Source organism: Montipora capricornis, chromosome 8 (assembly GCF_036669925.1).
Source record: "Montipora capricornis isolate CH-2021 chromosome 8, ASM3666992v2, whole genome shotgun sequence".
In the NCBI taxonomy this organism is placed as follows: domain Eukaryota; kingdom Metazoa; phylum Cnidaria; class Anthozoa; order Scleractinia; family Acroporidae; genus Montipora; species Montipora capricornis.
The window spans coordinates 40,558,165-40,571,217 of record NC_090890.1 but is presented as its reverse complement, the minus strand read 5'-3'; the positions used below and the strand labels follow the sequence as shown (position 1 = coordinate 40,571,217).

At 38.6% G+C, this 13,053-nt stretch overlaps 1 protein-coding gene across 1 annotated transcript in view; it reads right to left on the bottom strand.

Annotated features, from left to right (window-relative positions):
• LOC138059529 (VPS35 endosomal protein-sorting factor-like) overlaps positions 1-13,053 on the bottom strand; it is a 30,569-nt gene that overhangs the window by 9,194 nt on the left and 8,322 nt on the right. Inside the window, exons 11-29 of the mRNA XM_068905174.1 lie at positions 12,754-12,850; positions 12,611-12,658; positions 12,263-12,356; positions 10,740-10,817; positions 9,819-9,864; positions 9,517-9,593; positions 7,999-8,045; positions 7,851-7,907; positions 7,531-7,585; positions 7,308-7,388; positions 6,674-6,709; positions 6,482-6,535; positions 6,186-6,266; positions 5,630-5,692; positions 4,900-4,985; positions 4,295-4,375; positions 3,799-3,862; positions 3,570-3,668; positions 2,946-3,023 (exon numbers count right to left, since the gene is read on the bottom strand). Of these exons, the coding sequence (XP_068761275.1) occupies positions 2,946-3,023; positions 3,570-3,668; positions 3,799-3,862; positions 4,295-4,375; positions 4,900-4,985; positions 5,630-5,692; positions 6,186-6,266; positions 6,482-6,535; positions 6,674-6,709; positions 7,308-7,388; positions 7,531-7,585; positions 7,851-7,907; positions 7,999-8,045; positions 9,517-9,593; positions 9,819-9,864; positions 10,740-10,817; positions 12,263-12,356; positions 12,611-12,658; positions 12,754-12,850 (1,322 nt within the window). The remainder of the gene's footprint in view (positions 1-2,945; positions 3,024-3,569; positions 3,669-3,798; positions 3,863-4,294; positions 4,376-4,899; positions 4,986-5,629; positions 5,693-6,185; positions 6,267-6,481; positions 6,536-6,673; positions 6,710-7,307; positions 7,389-7,530; positions 7,586-7,850; positions 7,908-7,998; positions 8,046-9,516; positions 9,594-9,818; positions 9,865-10,739; positions 10,818-12,262; positions 12,357-12,610; positions 12,659-12,753; positions 12,851-13,053) is intronic.

Genomic DNA, 13,053 nt, shown 5'->3' with positions numbered 1-13,053 from the left:
GAAGATTGACAGGTCTTATTGATTTGCGTCTCCAAGGATAGTTTAGAGTCTATCCATCTCCCAAGGTTTTTGACAGAAATAGCGGGTGTAATAGTGAAGTTTCCAACAGAAAGGTGGTCCACTGACTGTTTAGCAAGTTGCTAACGAGTTCCAATAAGTAGCAACTGGGTCTTGTCATCATTCATCTTCATTTTATTCTGAACCAACCACTTCTAAATTTCGCAGATACATGCCTGCATCGCGTCAGGAGTGGAAGTAATTGGAGTCTCAGGCCGGGTCGCTAAGCTAACTTTTCACCGTTGGAGTAACGCGAAGTTTTCAGAGATTGCCGACGTTTTATTCGGCCTCTGTGAAGATTCGACGCCAAGCAAAGACCACGGAAGGAAAAATTAACTATTGTCCGTGCTCTACCCGGAATTTCGAGGCGACTGGAGCTGCTGGAGCCGGGGAGAATTTACGGCCGTTTTCCTTCGGCGGATCGGATCGACTGCTTCGTGAGAGTACCCAGCCTTGGTAAGTATATACAGAGGGAGCAAACCGGTTCCTCTAAAACTAACAGGAATGGCCGTAAATCGGCTCAAAGACCACACAGGAGGGAAAAAAACACTCAACTACAGTAAGGTAAAACGATTTTTATTTAAATCGCTACATTTTCATAAGTCACAGAAACAATCGTTATTTTCCCCATGCAAACCATATAAATATGCAAATCGCTCGAGTCACGTGACAATGCAAAGGTCATCATATAAAGAGCTGCTCATATCGAGCTAGGGCTACCTGTGATTTACCAAGAAGTAGTACTATCGACTCTATTGTATAGCTCAGAAAGCTGGAACACCACCGTCCAGAAAGAGAAACGACTTGCAGCGTTTCACACCAGATGCCTAAGAAGAATCGCTCATTAACACCTTACGACACAAACGTCTTACATGGCTCGGACATGTCACCCGTATGCACGAAACTCGCTTGCCCCGCCGCTTGCTCCACTGGGAACTACGAGGGCGCCGTCGCCCAGGCAGGCAACGCATGCGCTGGAAAGATACGGTGTCGAGAGACCTGCAAGACTCTGAACTTTCCTTCGAAGAGGCAACAGTGGTAGCGCAGGACCGCAAGGAGTGGCGATCGTTTGTGTTGGCGCTATGTGGGCTCGGCCCACGGCAGCAGTAATGTAATGTAATGAAAAAGTTAGCAAACGAGATATCTTGGTTGGAGCTTTTCAGGCGAAACTCGCGAGGATGTACAAGTGCTTCCTTCCATAATTCAGGGAATTAACCTTGTTCAAACGAAAGGTTGATCATGCGCGTTATCGTCGGTAGCACTACGTGAATACATTGAAGTAAAAGAGCAGTAGGAATGGGATATAGGCTGCACGACTTCCTTACTGAGGTAGAGATCAGACAAATAACTTCCTGATCAGTAACAGGCTTAAATCTAGTAAACCTTGAAGGTATAGAACAAGGTGATATATTTACAAAGTGACGACCATTGGCAATAGGCTTGAGTCCATTTTTTCTGTGTGAAGAAGTTACCGACGTTATCAGCGAGTAAAATCGGGAAACGACCACTTTCTTTCTCTAAACAAGAGTTTTGTCGCTGCACGAAATACTTTGCTAGCATTATATGAATTCTCGTTTAGAAAATCGGTACAGAAATTAGTCAAAGGAAGTTGGTGTAATTTTTAGCAGTCCTGAAAAGTTTACGCCTCAGTCTTTTATTTGTTTTAATCTCATCTGAATACCAAGGAACACGAGGACGCAGTCAAATAGTCTTGGTTTTCAGTGGTGCGTGTGCCTCCAACAGATTAGAGAGAACAGAGTTGTAATTTAGTGCGAGTTCATCAAGGTCAGTTGAAGGAGAGGTACATAAACTAGAAGGGAGAATGACTGAGGAGAGAGAGATATATTAGCCGACTTGAGTTTCCTCAGTGAACGATATTGACTTTGGAAAAATGGAAGGCCTAGGTCCCTTGCTGTGGCAGGCGAGAGCTGAGTGATCAGAAAACAGTTGAATCATGAAGAATATCACCTCATGAACGAGTTATAATTAAATCTAATATATGTCTGTTCAGCCCAAAGGATTCCAAGAGATCCATAGATTTCAAAGCATCATTATTGGTAGAGTTTTCAACATGCAAGTTAAAATCACCAGCGATTATTAAAGGCTCTTGGCAGATAATTTTTTCAAGATAGTCGGCAAATTCTTCATCAAAGGAACAAGCAGAAATTGGATGGGCCGTTGAGTATAAGAAGTTGTTTGCGGAAAAAAGGTACCCCAAAACCATTTTCCGGTATGCCAAAGGAGTAAAAATTAGGTTTCAAGGTTATAGATCGTTCATAACTGACTCCTTGCCACGATTTTCTTTGTTATATAGCTGAATTTCTTCCCTCAGCAGCACACGCTCTCATTGGTTACTTTGAGGTCACATGACATCTAAAACTAAAACTGTTTCCCGCCAAAAGTCTCTGAGTGGGCAACAGTGCAAAAATCTATGACGTCAAAGGGCAACAGTGCAAATGTTGACCGACGACCGCGGTTGCTGTTGCACGTTTTTCTTTTTGTGATATATAGCAAACCACTTAATGAATGGTCCCTCGGGAAACAGTTCATTTTGTTTCCCTCGAATCTCAATGTTTCCCTCGTCTATGCCTTGGGTGAAACGTTGAAATTCTCGGGAAAAAAAATGAACTGTTTCCCTCGGGACCAGTCAATTAAGTGTTTATTATGAAAACATATATAACAGGCCAGGTCTTGTTTGGTGTTTGGTAGTGCAGTAATGGCAAAATAAACACTTCACACAGTGTCAGCAAAGAAGGCCAAAAAACATCTAACGTTATTAAGGTTAAAACTCATATGTGGTCACACTATGGTTCTTCGCTATTTTTTGGAGTTAAATTGGACGAGATCACCAAAATGCAGTGGGATTCCCTCGCTTCTCAAAATCTTACCCTTATGAAGGACGCTGTTTTCCGAGTGTGATTCCCCTTCACAACTTCACGAGTTCGCATAGCGAGCGAATTCACACTCTGTTGGAAAGATAGCAACACATGGTGAAGCAGACGCCCATTTTACAATCATGTGATCAAAGAGTACCAAGTTGATTAGAGAAAAGAATGTGAAGTTTTGCAATGAAAGTGCACCTGCTTAAGTAGCCAATAGAAATATATTTTTAGCTGGGTCGTTATACCAAGGCCAAACCCGGCGTGTATTCATCCCCTACCACCCCTCCCCCCCCCTCCTTGCCACACCCATTTACGTGCTATCGCAATGAATATAAAAACCTGGGCCATGAGAAGAATTGTGACGCTAATAGGAGGCAAAGTGGAAGAAACGACGTGCAGAAGATTAAATTTTGGCCTTAACACCAGTGTGTTGGTCCTTTGTGATGTATTAAAATGAGTGGGTGGTTTCCTAGAACTGATAAATGTAAATGATAATTATAATTATCAATAAGCGATCCTCCTTGGTATCATCTCATACTCAACGCCCGTTCATAGGATTATTGTTAGATATCATGCCTCATCAAATAATTGTCACGTAGCTTCCAGTATTGTCTGCCATCTTTACATTACCTGCACAAGCATTACAAGAACTGTTTCCAGATTTGAAAACGACGAGCGAGCATCCACATACGAATCAAGCTGTCTTTCAAAATCACGCCCAAAATCGATCTAAAACCGAAAAAAATATACGCTTTATGAGAAGGGTATGGCAGCTCTTCACAATTCAATTTTGCGTTTCTTGACTGATTGATAGTTATAAAGAGACAAGATTTTTTGTAAAAAAATCAGAGCTGTCGACCTTCCTTAGAAATCCAGTAATCAGATGACCGATAATCCTCTTTTCATCAATCACAGTTAAAGCGCTGTTGACAAAATAATTAAACGTTAGTTTGACTTGTTAGTTCCGGAACTCCTTCATTAGACAATCACAAACCAAAATTATATAGCGATTGGAATCACTGGTGATCAGCACCCTTGATTATGGCCTTGGGGTACGTCACGCATAACACGTTGATTTCGTCAGTCGTTATTGGAAGCGTCATTGCATACGTCATGCACTTGTTAGAGTCATGCACGAGTTATTGCCCAGTATGAGAAAGGCCTTAAACCTTAACCTATATATTGCACCCGGATATCTCGCAATTACGTCTTCGATTGCTGCTTGAATTGAGAGACACTCAATCTTAATGCCCTTGCAAATTCGCATAAGCCCACTAAAATCCGGGATTATGTTGCTTTTTATCTTTGTCTTGTGCCAGGACTGTTAATTGTGGGTAAATGTTTTCCTTACTTACTTAACCGAGTCATGCATTGTTTTTGAAACAAACAATAGCGCATTCACCACAACCGGGTCGCTTGCTGGCTCGTGCTGGTGTCTGCAAAAGAGAAGTAACATTTTCATGCACCGGATTGCATCCCATTTTGTGTCTTTGTTGGACAATTCGCATGTAGCTGTTGATCAGCGACGCATCTAGTGAAAGATACTATGAGTATCCGACTAAAGAAAAAGAAAAAAACGTTTGTTTTAGCGAGGGATTTAGTAATGATGATGATGTTGACAATGGTAATAATCAACTTTTTTTAAAGTTGTCAAATCCATTTAGCGCAAAAGGCACTAGATGAGAACACAATACGGAGGGAGTGCTGATTTTTGGAGAAGAAGGGGAAACCGGAGTTCTCCCGGGCGTTAAAAACCCTCACGAATGCATGAAGGACAAGAACTTACAAACTCAACCTACAAATATAGCCAGTGAATAAAACCCGAGAAGCTAATCGAAGGAGAGTTCTCTTACTAGTGCGCCAACTTTTGTCCAATATTTCATGGACATGCTAACGATTTACCATGCGCAATAATTGGTCAATGCCCACGGTTATCCTCGGTAAAAGCTGTCTCTCTTACTTTACAAAGGCTTCCATGATTAATTTACACACGTCCACTTTGATTGTATCTTTCTGAAACATGTCCAAGAAAGGAAGGAACTTGTCCTGGAATTAAAGCCGAAATACAGGATTAGCAAATGATGATTTGACCGAGTAATCGCAAGGTCGAAGGCTCTTCACCTCTTAAGAGCACTCGCACGTACCCGTGCCACTTGCTGATATAATGAACCTGAAAGTACTATCAATGACTACAAGTACACAACCTGTGTAAGCGATTAAACCTGTCATCTTTTCTGTCATGGGCAATTTAAACGTTACCCTTCTTTTACTTAGTTTGCTCCCCTCTGCAAAGAATACACACAGTACTATGAACTTGATGATCTCTAAATATAGCTTTTCACGGGTGCATAAAATTTGGTGATCTATTCTGAATTGAAAGACCGCGAACTTTTTGCCCTTTGACATTCGAAAGGTAATTCATCAAGCGCCGAAATTTCTCCTCTTCATGTACACAGGCAATTTTACTTATCACTTTAAGTTCTTCACTTTACTTTAAATTCTATCAGATCACACTACACTCGTATAAATTAGTCACTTCAAAGTTCTTTTTTGTAACTTGAAAATGATGTCAGGGAGATCGAAAAGTTGTGGTGTTAATTTAACTTCTTACACTTATCCTTATCCTTAAATCTAAATGTATTTTAATGATTGGAGTCTGCCATATGTAATGAGACTGATCTTCAACGTACCATAGAAACTAAAACTGAGAAGTCGTGCATATGCTCCAGTATTTTGGACATGATGGATTGCAGCTGTTGAAATAGAAAGTTCATTGCTGTGACTTGGCTCAGTAAACTTCCCTCATAAGTCATTTTAACCTCCACATTTAATTGATTTCTACTTAAAACCTATCATGCTCTAACCAATATAATTTGTTTTAAAAACGCGCTCACTTCAATTTCTTTTCTTCTTCGTGTCGTCTAAGGCCTTCCATACCACCGAGTATAAAATATCGCCTGGTCCTCACAAGAGAAGCAAGCATGAATGCAAGCAAGACGCGCAAATTCAGTGGCGTTTTCATCATTAGTAGTTACTTTTACTGGGACAAAAGACAAAAGTTAATGCGCACGCGCATGATGCTTGTGCTTCAGTTTGTGGTTGCGTCACTTGTGAGGACCAGGATCCAAAGTCTACGTTTGATGTCCTCAGCGGAATACCGTACATCAGTAACCCTACCCTAACCTTTACTAAAATGTTCTAGCAGAAAAAAAGCCAAAGTAGTCCGATCGTAACTACACCATATACCTGCGGATAGTGTTGTTCAAACGCTCTGTCAGGGCTCATGTGCTTAATGACATCTCCGATGAGCGTGTTCACTTCTCGTTTCTTAAAATGATAAATGAAGCAAAATGCAGTTGTGAATAAAGACAATACATATGAAAGCAACTTGTGCATAAGCGTTGGTATTTTTTCCTCGCTCTCGAGAATGTGACAAGCACTAGAAGCAATGTTGGTCACGATTTGGTAGTGAACACCGAGATATCTCATTTAACAAAAATGAACAAGAAAGAACGCACGTATCAGCATACCCGCGTACGTACCTTGAAGTGTTTACAGACATATTCTATCCAAGCTTCTGCACAGTTGATGTAGTCCTAAAGGGTTTTAAAGGAAACACAAGATCAAATAAAAGCACTTTGTTGCCTTCCGACCGACACGGTGGGTTACATGCAATTATTAATTCTTTGAATTCGTTCACTTAACATTTACGTCTTCGTTACTCCAACACTTACCGCGGGATCTTTCATTTTCATCACCACTTTCCAAACCTCAATTTAAAAAAAAAAAGGAAACACTGTTCAGAATTCTCAGATATTTTTTCCAGTGAACTAATATGAAGGAAGAGCTAGGCTTTGAAGCACCAGTCTACCGACCTAGAAAATCAAATTGATATCAGCCTCGGTTTCAAAGAGAGTCTCATTTGTGAAAAAAACAAAACAAAACCAATAGCTGTTATTACAGTTGAGCCCACGTCTAAGCGGTGACCGTGTTAGTTTTGGAAGGGGCGAAAACGAGGCTTTTGGGTCAAAAAATGAAATTTTTATTGACAAACTGCGTGATTTCTTGATTCTTGACTGTTTCCTTCGCTTTTTTTCGAGTAATGTAAGGTTTGTCTGGCCTAATGTTATCGTGGAAAGTATGACAAGGCACTGTATACCATATGGATGTGTTAAACGAAGTAACGATCCCAAATGTGCGAGGCAGCTTCTAGTCAACAACTGTAGTTTTCAACAACTGTAGTTTCTCTTCTTGTGAGAAAAAAAGTAAATTCTCAACTGTAATAACAGTAATTGCCAATAACCCTTGCCATAATTTCGTGTTCAGATTCGCTTTGAAACAGGCTGGAGTGGCAGCAAGCGCATTTACCTCACTCAAAATCTGTAGCCTTTGTGCCTCTGGTGGATCGCACAGACTTAAGTTCTGTCCTAGAGACCTGTACAGATCATGCTAAAAAAACAAAACAAGCATTGAACCTAAAACGGTAATAATTCTAGGCACGAGTACAAAACCTAAAACATTAGAAGAATTGCGAAGATATAAAGATTACCTTTACGACGGTGTAGAGAAAAACAAGAAACGAACAACTTACCTTGGGAAATCCAGCTTCTTCACAGTTACGGATCAACTCAGTAAACTGCAGAGCCCTAAGAAAACGCAAAATTTCAAAAAGTGCCAGACAAGAACTTGTTAAATGTTGTGGACTAGATCGAATACGTAGTGGTTTGAGAAGAAAAATTAAAATCGCTAATAAAATAATCCACGTCAATTTGCCTCCCAATTCCAGTTTGCTGCCATGTCGTATTAGCCACATTAACGATTATTCATTCAAGTTTTTGAGTTTTTGAATGTCATTAAACTCATTTCTCTTTCTGGCGGTACAGGAACTTTTCAGACGGTACACTCACTCACCTTTCAGCAATGTATTCAGGCTTAAACGCCGTGATAATTGAATTTAACAGCAATGCACTGAGGAAATTAGAAACAAAAACATAAATTATATATGTGACAGCTTAAATGCAACAACTGGAGCTAAAGGTATCAACTCTTTTTTACTGACCTGTTACATTCTTGCTTACAGCGATTTAATATATCTGTAAGTGTAGACTGTGAGAAGAAAGCAATACTACGTTTAACATTCATTGTGGCTATCAAGTGTCTAAGGGAAATGTGTTGCTGCGTCTGTATCTGATAAAAGTAAATTGACCACAACAAGAAGATTTAAGAAGATGACATTTCGATCGTCGGTCCTGACTCGCAAAGACGGAGAGCTTACGGACAAGCGTGACTGTCTGTCGTCTCCTGTACTCAATTGACAATTGACAGGCCATACTGCCTCCGTTCAGGCGAACGTGTTCCAGTGCGCTTTGTGCCTAAGACAAAGCGGTTTGCAGATTTCTGCACCATTAAGTATCAAGATCAGTTGTGCTTTTAATCATATTTATATAATTATCGATTTGACTGTCTTTGTATTGTATGTCTGTTATTGTCACTGACCATCCTTGTAATTCAGCCTTAAGGCTGCGAGAGGGATATCAATAAACTATTTTATTTTTTATTTTTTTTTTATTTTTTTATTTTTTTTTATTTTTTTTTTATTTATTTATTTTTTTTTTTTTATTTATTCATAATAATAATTTAATTCAAATTATCAGTAAAAATACACACACTGAAAAAACCAAATAAAGAACTCTAAAACAAGTATTAGGCTTATAGAGATACAAATACTAGTACTAATTCTAATAATAGCAATAATAGTTATTTTTTTAAAAAAAAATTCTCGTTTCCTATAAACATGTGTATTAAAATAAAAAAAAATTAAAAAAATTTAAACAACTCTTAGTATTATACATTTGATAAACTAAAGGAAAGAAAAATTATAAATCAATATTATAGAATGTTAAGACGCTCTTTGCCATAAACTCAGTGTCAGAGGATAACGCTATTTACAGAAGAACAAAAACTATCTACATGCGACCGAGACTTCTAGTTCTAGATCAGTCTCCTGTATATTTGGGGTAGTTCTCCTCCTAGAACGCGAGCCTCGCAGGCAAACCAATGCAGATCTCAAAATGGCAAATGAGACTCGAGTCCTAATCCATGCGATAGTGGAAGCGTAACTCTCCTGTTTCTTCACTGCCAGTAGCTCAGCAAGACGGCTATGGTAACGTTGACATTCGTTAGACATGCCTCCAGTAGTGGTAAAGACCAATGGTGTAAACGTGCCCCGTTCTACCTCAAGAACTCTAGACGAGTAAAGGCGCTTTTTATCATTCTCGTGAAACTTGTAAATCTGCTCCGGGGTGAGATTCTTGTACTATTATTCTTGTATTATTATTATTCTTGTATTATTATTATTATTATTATTATTATTATTATTATTATTATTATTATTATTATTATAATAAGAAACATCAGCCTCAGTCAGCCTCAGTCAAGACGCGCGAGAAAGGAACATGACAGGCGGATGGCTAGCAACGCAGAAAGATAATTGCAGGCCTCGCGGAATTAACGCTCGCGTTTGATTCCTATTCCCCGTCTTTTCACCGGCTACCACACAAGCTGTGAGATAACTAACCTCTGGACTTTTCTGTGCTATACACTGCAATATCCAGTCCAATGCTGGCGGATACAACTGCAGGTACTGTGGCATCTCTAAATTTTAAAAGAGAGAAATATACTGTTATTTTCCGGCGTAAATGAGATCTTGGCTTCCAACGCCATCATGATTTTCATTACCGCTTGCAATTGCAAGAAACGTGTTCTGTGCCAACTCGTTATTACAATAATGTCAAGGGCAACTTCCCGGAATAAGCCATTCAACTTAGAGGGAAATTTTGCAACAAGAACAATAATACTGGAATCTTTACACAAACTCACCAAGTCGTTGTTCAGCAAGAATATTTTGGACTGAGTCACTCTGAAGCTAAGACAAATAGCAGATATAACAAGAGGAGAAAAGTAGACTGAGAGCAATAACCCCCCCCCCCCCCCCCCCCCATCATTTGTATGGCATCCATCCAAGAAAATAGCCAAGACAAAACTACTTGATGCATTTTGTAACTTTAGGTACCTTGCTATAGCTGAAAGGATCCCTTTCATTCTCAGAAAAGTCTTATAATCCGTTAACTTTCTAATATATTCCCTTCAACATGTCCTTTGTCAATTTTAGCTGAATTGTAGCTCATTATTTTTATTCAATGTGGTAACGTGTACTAACTTTGGGCTTAATTTATTATTATTTTTAATACCGGCATAGCTTTAGCGGCTCAAGCAACAATAAATTTGGTAATCTTCTTTTTGTAATTTGTCCAATTCCGTATCCCTCCTATTTGTCTTCTGTTTATAATTATTAACGATATTCACTCAGGAAGCTCAGCTCAAGATAAAGTGGTTTTCAGGGAGGTCCTGCATCCGATTGAATTGGAATTTAGAGATGTTGTTTTTTGAGGAGATGGGGAAACTGGAGAACCCGGAGGAAATAGTAAAGAACCAACAATATTTATGTCCACGAGTCTAGAATCGAACCAGGGCTAAATTGGTGGGATGCGAGTCAGTGTAATCCCCACTACGCCTGGGGTCCCTTCTCTCCATCCTCCGTTGACCTAAAACTGCTTATTTACTGTATTATCATATGTATCAACCAGACTTGACAATGACGTAATGATACATCACAATAAACAACACTAAACATCGTCTGTTAATTAAACTAAAGTCATGTTTTGATGCTTGAGTGGTTGCTTCAACCAGAAAGATGCTAGAATAACAGATGTGATAAAAGGACAGTTTTATCCCTAATACCTGTTTGTAGCAAACAATAAAGCTGAACAAGTTCTCAATCAAATGTTCCCTGACATCTGGTGCTACAAGAATACCAACCTAACAAAGAACAAGATTCTGGCATCACATTTTCATGCACCCTTTGATGATGTGCCTTTATCCATAAAAGATAGTGCAAGCTCAAAGCTAGAAATACAGGCTCTGCCTCTAGTTCGATTCTAATAACCTGAAATTCACTTAATCAATTGAATGTCATGGACAAAACCTACAACGTGTGACTGTATGCGACCATGGATTATTTTAGTTACACTAAAACTGTTGCAAAATCAGTGAATTGATCATCTTTATGATGACAGGAGCAGCCAGGGTTCATCCACCAATATGGGTGGGTGGGTAAGTAAGTAAGTAAGTAAGTAAGTAAGTAAGTAAATAAGTAAGTAAGTATTAGTACAGTACACTGTAAGTAAGTAATTATATTTATTGTAGATAATGTGGGGAGTGGCTGCCGAGTCTCTAGAGCCAGGGGCTCAATGCTCAACCAATATGTTACAACTAACTTACTACATAAAATAAAATAGAATTAAATTAAGTAAAAACCTACTGGATAAAAGATTACAGTTTAAGAATAAAAACAAAGTGAAACAAAACTATAAGATACATTTCTTACATTGACATGCACTGTCCTTTACATTTTTTTATTAGGTAGTAATATAGACTGTGCAAATTTAGTACATGTAGATAATGATATTAAACTATTCCATATATCTTCAATAATATTAGAAAAAGAGTTGGTCCTAAAAAGATTATAAGATTGTTGTAAAACGTTAAACTCCACGATCCCGTTGGTAATAGTTAGAAACCCTTGGCATATAAAAAAATCGAAATAATTATACGTAACTAGGACCTTGCATCCTAAAACTTTGTAAAAAGACTATCAGTGATTGTTCAGTGCATATTTTCTCTGAGCTCATTGAGGTATGGAAAGACAGACGTCGTACGCAACTGAACTTCCCAAAATTGAAATAGTTCTTAACACGTTCAAGTTTATTATTTATTAAACGTTCGCAATAATTATTCCGAACAGAAGTGTAGAGCAGTATTCGAAATGTGGTAACACATTAGCCTTGTACAAATCGATCATTACAGTTAAAGGAACTAAACGCTTTATTCTATGTAATGCAGCAATTTTGGCACATGCCTTTTTAAGCATAATGTCAACATGCGGTGTGTAAGCCAGGTTCTTGTCCAAAGTGACACCTAGAATTTTCAGGGTAGGTTCTAACTCAGTGGTCTGATTCTGAGTGCTCTGGGTCCAAGAATAGATGTTGTAAACTGTGTGTTGAGTTTGATGCATGAACTGTAATTGCTCCCTCTCAACAAAGCCTGACAATTTGAATTATTCAAATTTGGAATTCCAGCTGAGTCTAGTTAACAGAGCCACTAATGGAGTCTTTGATCACTGTGAATGCCTGGACGTTTATGTCAGTATTTCTTCATTTCACACTACCCCAACTATACAGAAGATAAAATATAGCACAACTTACCCTACAGATATAAGTTCTTGCATACACAGCAACAAGGGGGTCACCCATACCTCGTATTATTTTAGTGAGGCGAACAAGTGCTTGAGAAAACTCTCTAAAGAAAGGGCAAAATTTGTTAATATTCTTTAAAAACACACCTCTAAACCAGTAATGCCTTGCATCCATCACTCACTAGTCAACTTAACTGGTTGAAAAAACCTTAATAGCCAGTGTACGACTCTTTCAGACATACTTGCACGTTTTTAATAATCCTACCAGGTGAGCAAGCCAAACAACACACATTTTTCTTTACCTTTTCATAAATCAAATCTACAGAAATTCTTACCAATATACAAGCTTAATACTAACCCAGTGGTCAGAAAATTGTAGCTTTTCAGGATTGCAGTCTCCACATAACTTAAATTATACGTTAAGGCAACTTTCTTTTGATAAAACTGAACTTAAAAAAATGATGCAATTTGAAAGTTTAGCACTTGGATTGTGTAGGATACAATCGAGGGATAAGTTCACGCACTGAAGCAATTTTGTAAAACCAGTTTCTGCAGGTTTCCTTGGCAGAGTCTGGAACTTGGTCTGGTGTAAAGTTCTCTGCAAAAAAAATAATTGAAAATAAAAACTACTTGACTGAGCTTCCAAATTTCAGCCACTTACACCTACTTACACCATGCACACCAACAGAGCATGCAACAAGTAAAGAGAAATATTACCTAAAATTGTTCATCATCCCTTTTGGATGTTACTGATTCTACAATAGTCAAATCAATTTTTAAATGGGAGTCTATGAAGATTCA